This window comes from Eufriesea mexicana, unplaced genomic scaffold (assembly GCF_001483705.2).
Source record: "Eufriesea mexicana isolate 0111107269 unplaced genomic scaffold, ASM148370v2 scaffold354, whole genome shotgun sequence".
In the NCBI taxonomy this organism is placed as follows: Eukaryota; Metazoa; Arthropoda; class Insecta; order Hymenoptera; family Apidae; genus Eufriesea; species Eufriesea mexicana.
This window is the reverse complement of record NW_016908520.1, coordinates 593,547-604,993: the sequence shown is the minus strand read 5'-3', so window position 1 is coordinate 604,993 and position 11,447 is coordinate 593,547. Positions and strand designations below refer to the sequence as shown.

Below are 11,447 nucleotides of genomic sequence, written 5' to 3'. Positions count from 1 at the left end.
ATAATAATCTAAAGGCATCTACTGAAATTATGTATATTTAAGCAGAATAATCGAATTAAATTTATTCCATTCGTATATCTAATTCGTCGGTATTTAGATATTTCGTAATGTTGATTGATACGAAATCAGCTACCTATAATTCCACGTATAGTGGCGACACGCGTTTCGAGGAAGCCAACTTCACGTCTGTCTAATCGATTCGGCAGTCACGATCGATAAACGTAAAGATCTCGTTCGGTAAACACGAGACGCCTCGTACGAATATCAACGAGGCAATATCTTCGGAAATATATAAGCATATTTGTGCGAAATTCGATTTACGGTGATCCAGATTGACTATCCGAGAAACTTTTTTACGCGTGTACATATATCGTGGACATCTCGAACGAGTGAGTCACGGCAGCATCCTGGTAGAAGCAGGTTTCCTCGGAATTTCGTGCCCGTGAAATGAATCACCGGATATAAACGTCAAAAAATATATTTTACACGAATTCGTGCAATCACGTTCTCTCCAAGCGTATTGACATTTACGATCGAGACATAACCTCTTTTCGAAATATCTGTTAACCGCGTAGATATAATTAATTAGATAAATCGTAGGACCCGATATAAACGTAAAATTCGGTATCGAATCTTTCACTTTGATTAAATAAACGTTGAAAACCAGCGAAATGTCCAGACGTCGATCAAGCGTGCAAACATAACCCTATTTAGCAACGGACGAGTCGTGTATTCGACAAGACTCGAAAGATTTTTCGGTCAGGTTAATACGCCGGTGTTCCGTATATGATAATGCGACGAGTTAATTATTTCCTCCCGTTGTTACGTGTCGTCGACCTCCCTGAGAACACTTCGGGTCTGCACTGTCGTCGAATCGTTGCACGAAAGCTTCGGCCTCGATCGACAGCACGAGGTTCCTCGAAGGTGGCACACCGTAAAAGGTAGATGCGGTAGTAAGGACAAGCGGAGGAACAAAACAAGGAGAAAATTAAATAAGCCCAGCTCCTTGAGAGAGATGCAAATACGTGACGAAGGAAACTGCAATTACCGAGTAAGTTCGATGGTTTCTAATTGAATATGAAAAGAACACAGCTCGCGAAGGCTCGTTAAAATCGTTTCTACCTTTGTATAATATCGTGCAATTCTTCAAGGAACACGACTGTGTTCGATTTTATCGAGCGATTCGAATTTTTATGCACAGTTGTAAATGGTACATAGGAACCCATGTGAAGGTTATGTTTTACGCTCGTCGATATATTTCACTCACGTGACGGACGCCATGTTTATCTCGTGTAACGTGCATTTTGTATACAGAGGTGCATATGTACGTAGGAAATATACGTTTTAGAATTCGTGAAAAAAATGAAATTTGGTTTAAAAAGTCAGCGTTTCAAATATATTCATTTAGGGATTTTTTTTTTTAGGGGTTTCATTGTTGGAAGAATAGAATACAAGATGAAGTGAAAGTCTTTTCATTTTAGCCGTAAAAGTCGGGAGATAGAGATGAATAATTATGGTAGACTGATAAAATATGCCACCCTCTACGTGTCCTTCCTTTTACATTAGAATATTCTAACCGCGTTTGCTTCTCCCTTCGCTGTGAATTATTCTCGGGTTCATTTCCACCATACGGCACTACAATGTATAGTTCGATACCTATTGCATCACGTAACCCAGCGTATTCGAATGGTGATTTTATTACCTTCCTATGACTATTATAATTTAAATCACCCGGAATATCTTCAAATTTGATTTTATTTACAGCACACCTTTCTATATACTTATATAGGAATCGTTTAAAAAATATGAATAAAATTTGCTAAAATGATACGGGTAAAATACATATCCTGTAGGTAATTGCAGTACTTACGGTGACCATAAAAAAATGCGAAAGTAGTTGCCAAGCGTTAAATCGAAAAATTCGTCGATGTTTTAACGTGTCCATGTTTCGCGATATCTTATCCCGCCATCGCGTGTTTTTACCCAAATTACCGGTAGAGTCTCGACAAACTGAACACCCGAATGTTGTAGCATCGGATGACAATCGCGCGCGCCATCTATGAATCACGAGTAATCGTTTCTGGCTACATTCTTGTCTAAATACTATGTCTAGAAGCTTCGTCGTTTCCGAGAAGCTGATCCGGGGCCATTGATAATGAATCATTTACAATGCGCGACAGAAACGATATGGAAAACTAACGAATATTGGATCGTCCAATTGATGGAAAAAATGAGACAAACCTTCGTTAGAATATCATCCAAGCGCTACGGAAATTTGATACTGAGAGTATTGCATCGAGTCACGAGTTCGCATGAGAACTGTGCATCAAGCTGTGCCGCTTTCTTGCAAACACGCCCTAATGCAGGAAACCGACTGCAGTGACCGCGTTACGAGTGGGATTACCTATAAATCCAAAGCGTGTATTCACGAAGATTCATTTCCTTTTTAATGCTTCTTTACATTTTTATTAAAAGTAAATTGCCTTTCGTGAAATTTCCGTGTATATAAAAGTTAATCAATTTTTTTTACTTCTCCCTTGCAGTATCGTTTTTAATAGCGTTATTTAAAATCAAGACGTCAAATTACACGGCTTTGTCACTCTTATTTCCCCGTTTCGGGTAATTTCAGTGACGCTGGTCGAATATGACGTGAAAGCATGGAAAAAAAATCTGGTTCCATCCGGTTAGGGCATCATCTCCAATCATCGCGGCGGACCACGTGGCTGCGGTGCGCAGGTGCCGCGGCAGTACAAGCGCTTATGCACCTGCAAACATGCTGCACCTGCATGTCAGCTGCCATGGTCCTATTTCCACAAGGTCGTGCGTCACGTGACTCCTCGTACACCGCCTCGCTAACTATCGCGAAATTTGATAGTTTCTCCCATAATTTCTAACAGTTTTTCTGCTAGCCCTTAGAATGGCTGCGTCACTTCCGGAATAATCATATTGTCCCATTCGAAGTTAAAATGCCCCTAAAGAATTATAAAAAAGTTACAAATTTTAAAAATTATTAACCCTATGACTATTATTAACGGCAGATTTTGAAACGCACCACCCATACCATACGGTAGGGATCCATTTGCAATATGCATTGAGAACGGTGAAACTTTTTGTTAGGTTAGGTTCCTGAAAAATTATTGTATATTCAAATAACAATCAAAACGCTATATTCTACTACATTAAAACAACATTATTTATTTCTTTGTATTTTGTATTAAACTGTTATTGTACAAACTTAAAATTTAACAGCAAAAATGAATTTTGAGCGCCTTTAGGAACCTACAATATCGCAAGCACAGGATTTTTAAGCGCCCATTTCTTAGGCATTCAGAAAATGATCAAAGAATGACGATATTCTCAGTATTGCTCTTCCTTTCTTCGTTAAATTGCGTTTTGGTGGAAAGGAAGTATCGAGGTTTGAAATTCTGAAATCATGAAACCGGTAGACAGAAGTGCCATCTATGCGAGTAGAATTTCGAAGAAACGCGAGTGATTCGTCGAAAGCCGCGAAGGACGCGATGTGGTCTCGAGTTTAATTCCAACCTTCTCTGTTTGCCCGTCGATAAACCGCAACGGGAGAAAAAAAGTGTCGCGGATGTAGGTGATGTACAAAGGATCGGTTAATGAACCGGCGAAAAGGGGCAAACCGCAGTAGTTACATCACAGGCCACCGCGTTTGGGGTTAGCGCTGCATGCGCGATCCCGCAGTCGATTCGTCATCGCAAGGGCACGCTAATTAAATCGAGATTGCGATCAAACAGCTGGAATCTTTCCTTGAAACCTCGTAACACTGATTCCATTGAATTCCGCGAGAATTACGCGATGTAATACGCGCGTTACTTACGCGTTTTAATCAATGTTAACGGCTATGAAATTGAGATGTCTTTGAATACCACGAGCAAATACAGTACGCGACAAAAGCGATAGCGCTGTATGATTTGCAGCGTTCCTCGGGTAACTTCAAAGTGGCGTATCTCGACAGGAAAAAATCGTAGAATTATGAATCAAGATTGATTTTACAGAGGAGGCTTTGTACTTTGTGATACAGTTCGCAGGAACCTTGGTAAAAAATTACTACCTTCGGAATATTTATTCAAATATAGTAAAAATCGATATAGGTCTATTCGATTAAATGATCGAACAAAATTGCGCGAAATAGATTTGAATGAGTATTAAAAAGCCAAATTATTTTTAAACTATAGAATAATAAGAAAATTCTATACTAAGCGAATGATTATAGGCTTTCAATGATATTAAAAAACAAATTTTCTTTAGAATGGAAGTATTTATTAGTTATTATGTCTGGTATAATGAAATTATATATTAATACCTAGTTATACGAAGTTTATGGGTTAATCTGGCAGCGCGTAGGTTGTAGGCAAATTTTAGGATAAAGGAGGGAATTTTGTATGGGACCAAGTTCGTGTTTGATTCAATATTATAGCGGCTTCCTATTAACACCTCAATCGTGTTGGAAATTGACCACTCGTGGCGACAAGGAATCATCGCGTTCGGTATTATCGGACAGCACAACAGGTGGTCAGAGAATTTGCCAGGTTTCCATATCGCGTTCCTTCTAAACGGACCAATGTTAAGTGCTCGCATAAGCTCGGGTGACCGACACCCTAATAAGCTAAGGCAATCGAGCAGAAGAGCATTCGAGTCTAATAATTTGCAATAAAAAAAGAAAAAAATTAATTAAATAAATTAAAAATTTAAATAAAAATACTTTAAACGACGTTGTACATACTGAACGAATTATATACCCATTTGATTAATTTAATTCCTTGCATTCGAAGGACGACTGCAGTCGCCATTTGCCTCGGTACAATACGAATGACGATAATTAATTTTCTCTGTGTAATAATACACGAAATATCGACATATGAGCCGTTCACTGCACGAATCGATTAACTCCACTTTTTGAACAATCTTAAATTTAAGTGTCAAAGCACTTGGTATAGTCGTAACTTTTTATATTTATAATAACTTTCCCTGGTGATTAAGGTTAACACCATTAAACGACAAAAATTTGTTGGCCACTGAATAATAAATAATTTATTTCCGAGGGCACTTTGATTAACTCCGTACTCTAATGTAAATCGTTGCAATAATGCAACTCAAATGCACTGGCGAGCCACGAATGACAACGGTGAATTCTTTAGTGCAGTCTTATCAGAATTTAAGTAAAATTTAGTACAATTTAAATTTATTACTTTCTTCACTTGCCAAATCGATTAACTCTTCCAGTAACATAAAAATGGTAACATTACTAACGATCACCTTTTGCCTATTTTTTCTCATAAATTTGATATACCGTTAGATGAAAGTTACATTTGTATTTATGCATTCTACGATATCTATTTCGATTTCAATTATAAAGGGAATTTTAAAAAACAATATACATTATTTCATTGCGTTTCTCCACTTTTTGTTTTATGGAGTTAATCAATTTGTGCAGTGAACGGCTCATATAACAATTTTATTAATGTGTTTATAATAAATTTGTGTTATTAAAAAATGTCGTCTGTTTTATAGTTAAAAATTTCGATCTGACGGCCATTTTCTTTTCTGTTTCAGGCTCAAGCCCCGAGTTGGGTGTCCCGGATATGACAGTCATCAGCGACATCGATGAAACGGGAATCAATCGAAACCTCCAAGTCCGATATGGGAGGGATCAGATATATGTATCCTTTGATAAAGCTTCGATTAATTACTTATAACTCTTGCATCCATCACCAGGTAATGTTAAAACGTCTATATCTACTCCTCGATAGAATCACCTAATCCATCTTCTTTCCCTGTATATATATTTTTATTATTTTCTATTTGTTTTATATCTTTCTTATTTCTATATTTTTCTGTGTTTCTCATTATACTTAGGTCAGCGTTTCAAATAGGGATTGGTCCCAGCATGATTGCAAAATCCTCCATATGAAATTCCTTGCCTCGTAAACATGCTAGAATCACCTAACCCATCTTCTTTCCCTGTATATATATTTTTCTTGTTTTATATTTTCGTTGGACTATGTTATATATAATCATATATTTACCTACTTTTTAGTTTAATTCCATTTTTTTCGTTTTCCGTATTTCTCATTATACATTAGATCAGCGTTTAAAATAGAGATTGACCCGAGCATGATTACAAAATCCTCCATATGAAATTCCTAGTCTCATAAACATGCTAGACACGTGTGAACCGCCTTGTTTCATTCGTCCAGGAGTTTCGCAAAAAACAGTGAACGGACGTCCGTTCATTTCGTAATTCTCCGTTAGTATGCTTCAGAGTTAGAGTTCTTCGCACATTCTTGCGACTCACTTGGTCCCCAGTTCTTTCCGTTTCTCTCCTTCCTGTGCAGTGCTTCCAACGATAGATTCGAGATACGGAATTTCGAAACATTTTTAATCTCCTATTCAAACAGCATCAAAAGTTAAGTATTGTTCTAAAAATTATTAACGAAATGGTATTTCTTAAGCCTTACCGGTCGCTAGCTTCTTATACTTGATTCTCACTAGATTCTAGTTACTTTCGGTAAATATGCGAAAGATTTCCGTCTTGTCATCTACCACGTGACGCATGACCGCAGCGACAAAATGCTGTTGTCACGTAAGAGGTGACTTATAGATTAAAATCCCATTAGGAGTTCCGAAGTAGCATCAAAAATCATTATTACCTTCGTCAAGATGAAATATCAAATATCAGAAAGAATGTAATACATCGTGTATTTACTCCATTGTTGGCTTTTGATGCTGTATGGATCATTGGTGTCCAACGAGGCTTGAATGTAAGGACTCCAGTAGCTGCCATAGTGTTAAACGTGTTAAACTACGTCCACTACACAATCGGAACTCGGATACTTCTCCAAAATCTTGCAAAGATAGCGCTGGGACAAACATCAAACTTTCTAGAACACCAGAGAACATTGTCAAATTCCTAGGAATAACATCATCCACGGTATCAAACTTCTGAAGCCCACTAGCTCCGCCATCTATACAGCCCCAACTTCTAATATCCCATAACACAGTCACCGAACAAGTTACACCCTTTCTAACTCCTCGATTACATGCACGTACACACACAGATAAACGGTTTGAAGAAAAAGGAACATCTGTATAAGACCTACCCTGAGTGAGTAAAGGAAGAGCAATGGTAGGGAGAAAGGGAATTAAAAGCGGAGAAACCGAGTGTAATAGACTATAAAATAGAAAGAGGTAGCACGATAGAGCATGACTATGGGATAGAGATAGAGAAAACGAAAGGACTGAGCTAGAAACGGGGGTTGAGGGAGAGAACTATACATATGAATTTTGTAGGGGAGGGGCGTTGCTCCCGGGTTGGTTCGTTGCCATGACGACAACCCCAGTCAGCTGGTGAACCACCCCAGGGCCAGACCCATTCATCCTCTGGCTTCGTCGACCCAACGACCGACACCGACACGACCCACTGTCGTTTCTTGTCATGCTTCCATCCACCTCCTACCCGTCTCGGTTACCTCGTGTCACTGATCCTCGGATAGAAGCTGCGAGACAGCCAAATGATCATCCGTCACTCCTATTATAGTTCAATATTCATAGGATCTGCAGAGAAAACATGCACAATGTCGACTCGCCTTGGGGAACAGATATCGGAGAAAGTCCTCTGGTCTGGCAACTTCGCGACGACTCTTTTGTTGATATCGACCTCTTAATTGGATTGGTTTTTCTCTTAATTGGTTTACCCGAGAATCGGACAGAAAACAGCTAATTCGTCGGTTTCTTTGAATGAAGAGTATTATATTCTTCGCGAGGCCTGGGTGGAGGTCTTGGTCTGGGCCGGAAGCTGTGGGTTTTCAGCTTCGTGGATCTAGTTGTATAGCTTTCTTCTTTGTTGGTAGTTGCTAGTAGATCTTTTCATGGCTCGTTATCTTATTTCGTGCCAGACTGTATCGCATAGCTGAATTATCAACTGCTTTTAATGACGATTTCCTGAGTCTGAACTTGTTCAGATAAAATATACCCGTTGATAAGGATATTGCAAACGGAGTCTAGACTTTTTATCTCGGCTCTTCCTGAAATCAAACGTCTCAATTAATTCAAATATTATCTACTATTTTTTATAATAAACTGCGAACTAGCAGAAAAATGTGCCAGTTAATTAAGGAACTGTATTTTACCCGGTAGTTACCCGAGATTCCGAAGGGAGAGGAAATCGATGTTTTAGCGTGGATAGAGGATGATGACTCGGTAACGAAGCCATCGCGGTTCTTCTAACCGAGTGCGACGTAGTAGGTTTTGCTCTTCTCGTTTCGGTCTGGATCAAACACCGGAATTCAAACGCGTGATGCGTTCGCCTCGACGATTTAGGTCGTCGTCGGAGCTCACTCGTTAGTGGACACTTCCTCGTGTGTCACGACGTCGTCGTTGCGTCGTGTGGGACGACGCATCGGCGTAAAATCGCCCACAAGACGAGCTTTGCTAAAGGAAGCCTTCTTTTCCAGCCGAGTTCTTCCTCTTATCATCTCCATTGCAACGTTCTCTCTTCGATGATGCAATTCCTGGTTGTTGTTGTTGAGAAGAGGTCGTTGAACTTTGGTCTTGAATTGACAAGTGGTTCAATTAAAAACAACATGACATCGACTCTTTCCGGAAATATCTGCTTAGATGCAAACCCACATTCTTTATATGTTTCTTTATAGATTCCTGTTTCTAGCCTGAAGCAGTATTCACTCTAGAAATTTTAGATTTTACAAGGATTTTGAATTTTGAAACAATTTGACGTCGACGAGAGAACGATCATATAAATCGTGAATAGCGTGTGCAATTTAATTATTCTGGTTGCGTGGTTCTTTAATGATGCGTTTTGGATAGTGTTGAATTGGCGTGTTCAATTAAGGGAAGTAGGCTCATAGTTTCAGCATGTAGTCACAGATCGCTCAGCCTCCGCAGGAAGTTTAATTATCGGTTGATTGCAGCGAACGAATAAAACCGTGTATCCAATGAGCAAACATCGTGAGCACGTCACGTATCAATCAGTCCACGTATAATTAGTACGACTGACTAATCGCATCCTGCAATTACCATCGTGGATTATTTTAAATTTAACGAGAAAAGGAAAGAAAGAAATCGATACAACACCACGGAATCGTTAAACATTTTCTGGGCTGCGTTGTCTTTAGCTCGATGAAATATAAATAACAGATCAAAACTCTGAGTTCACCGGGTGACTATGGCGACTATCGATTATTTTATAATAGCTTTTAAATGACAGGAGAAACTAGACTTTACGAAATGATTCAACGTTATTCTCTTCCTAATTGTTTAAGCGAATTCTAATAACGATTTGTACCTCAGAAGCTGATGTATAGAAGCTGAATCGAAAGATCAATTACTCTTTCCTTTATCCTTTAATGTGGTTAAATAGTTTTGTAGAATAGGACAATTTTTCTGTACAGATTATGGTAATCGAGCCACGAAAATCACCTGGAATATTCTGTTTATAAAAATGTGATAGATAGTTTTTGATTAAGAAAGTATACAAAAATTCCAAGGGTTTATACCTATTTCCAGCGAGTCTAGTAATTTCCCCTAGGCATCTTTCCATCGATCCAACAATACACCAAAACTCTCTACACGCTGTGAACAGAATCGCCTAGTTAATAGAACTAGCCTAGTGTATCGCGGTTCCTCCCAAAGGGGTCTGAATCGATAGATCGCCGGTTGATTAAATAGCTGCACAGTGAGTCGTCCACCTTTGCGAGCACCGTTTCGATCGGGAGATAGCCTACTACGGCATAGATAAAGTACAGTAGCCTTTAGGATATAGCCAGATCGTAAAATCGGTCAGAAGTTAGAGGTTACATGTCTGAACATCGGGGTAAAAAATTACTAGAAACTTGCCAAATTTTACCCAAGTCTAGATTCCAAAATTTTTTGGTTAGGTCTGATTGGAGTATAGTCTTCTATATAGTCTTCTATATAGGCTTCTATATAGTCTTCTGTCGTGCATCGAAATTTCATATAGGTTAGCAGGAAGTAATAGTAGGTTCCATGATCCAGCAAGCCCCTAAATTGAAGCATCAAATACTTTGTGGCACCGATCCATGTAGCAAGACTCGTATCACGCGTAGTACACCTACGTTCTGCATTAGGGATTAAAGTAACCCTAATATATATACTCTCCGTGATATAACGAGCTGGTAAAATCGATCAGGTTTTTAATCCTTAGGCGTTCCAAAGTTTCTTGTAAAAATAAATTCAATCCCACATAGTATTCGATGATACATTTTTCACCTGTAATTTTATAATCGAGTTACAACAATGTAAAAGCCACTTTCAAATATCAATTTAATTCCGCCATAATATTCTGCAAGTATAGTTTCACCTGTGATTTTATAATTTGACTGCGCAGCTCGGATAATTTCACGTTGACGAAAGCCACTTTCAAAAATTAACTTATTCTCGCCATCAAATTCTGCCGTATATTTTTTCTTACCTGTAATTTTATAATTGAATTACAACGCACGAAATGTAAGCAACAGTCTATACGCTATCACGCTATAGTGTATTTGCATTAACGTCGATATCGAGCGACGAGATTACACGTTATTACCAGGCGAAATAATACGTCAGGGTGGAACGCCGCGAAGCGTTCGCTTTTCGACAAAATGACGGCCCTTGTGCCAAGAATCTTGCTCGGCACCCGCGTTCCTCTTGCTCCGAGCGGAACACCGCAGAAATCGTCGTTTTTGCACGGTGATGTAATCGAGAAATCGTGCGGACGTTGAAGAAACCGTCGGTGTTCCGTCGAATTTCTATGCCAGACAGTCTTTTCCTCATTTCCGTGCTCCTAGACATCGTTCAGCGAGCTTTTTAACCAGTGGCGATTGAAATCGTGCAGCTGGAACAATTTGGTAATGGATTTCTTCGTTTATTACGAATTCTATGGGAATGAAAAGAAATTTGGAAATAATAGGATTCATCTCTTTCTGAGAAATTCCTTTACCTTTGAAACGATTTTAGGTTATGTCTCTTGCGGTATCTGAAAAGAAATAAGGTTAATAGAGATAGAAATTCCAAATCGGAGGATTATTAGACAATCGCAAAGTATCATTTTACATTTTTATCGAGTTATCGAGTTAACATCGGCTGAACAAAATTTATAAAATTTATTCGCCATTCGAAAGTTCAGAAAGCTTGATTTTTAGTTTGAAGTTAATTCTTCAATTAATGAAAGATTCCATTGAATCTGATCTCTTTCCATTTCCTTGCACTCGTTAATTAATCTTCATAGGAAGATATAATGAGTTCACTTTCATAACCTAAAATATTTCCTGTGAAATATCTCAATTCGTTAATAATCGAACTAGTACCTTCGTTAAACGATAATCTAAAAGATTTATCGAGAGCTAACCTGAAAAATAAATTAGAAGGTAAATTGAAGTATATGTTAGTAGCAAGCTAACCTA

At 38.5% G+C, this 11,447-nt stretch overlaps 1 protein-coding gene across 2 annotated transcripts in view; it reads left to right on the top strand.

The window, feature by feature from the left end:
• The window catches only part of Myo81F (unconventional myosin 81F), a 71,028-nt gene that overhangs the window by 2,808 nt on the left and 56,773 nt on the right, over window positions 1-11,447 (top strand). For both annotated transcript variants that reach the window (XM_017912247.1, XM_017912248.1), the window contains exon 2: window positions 5,581-5,687. In XM_017912247.1, the coding sequence (XP_017767736.1) occupies window positions 5,581-5,687 (107 nt within the window). The remainder of the gene's footprint in view (window positions 1-5,580; window positions 5,688-11,447) is intronic.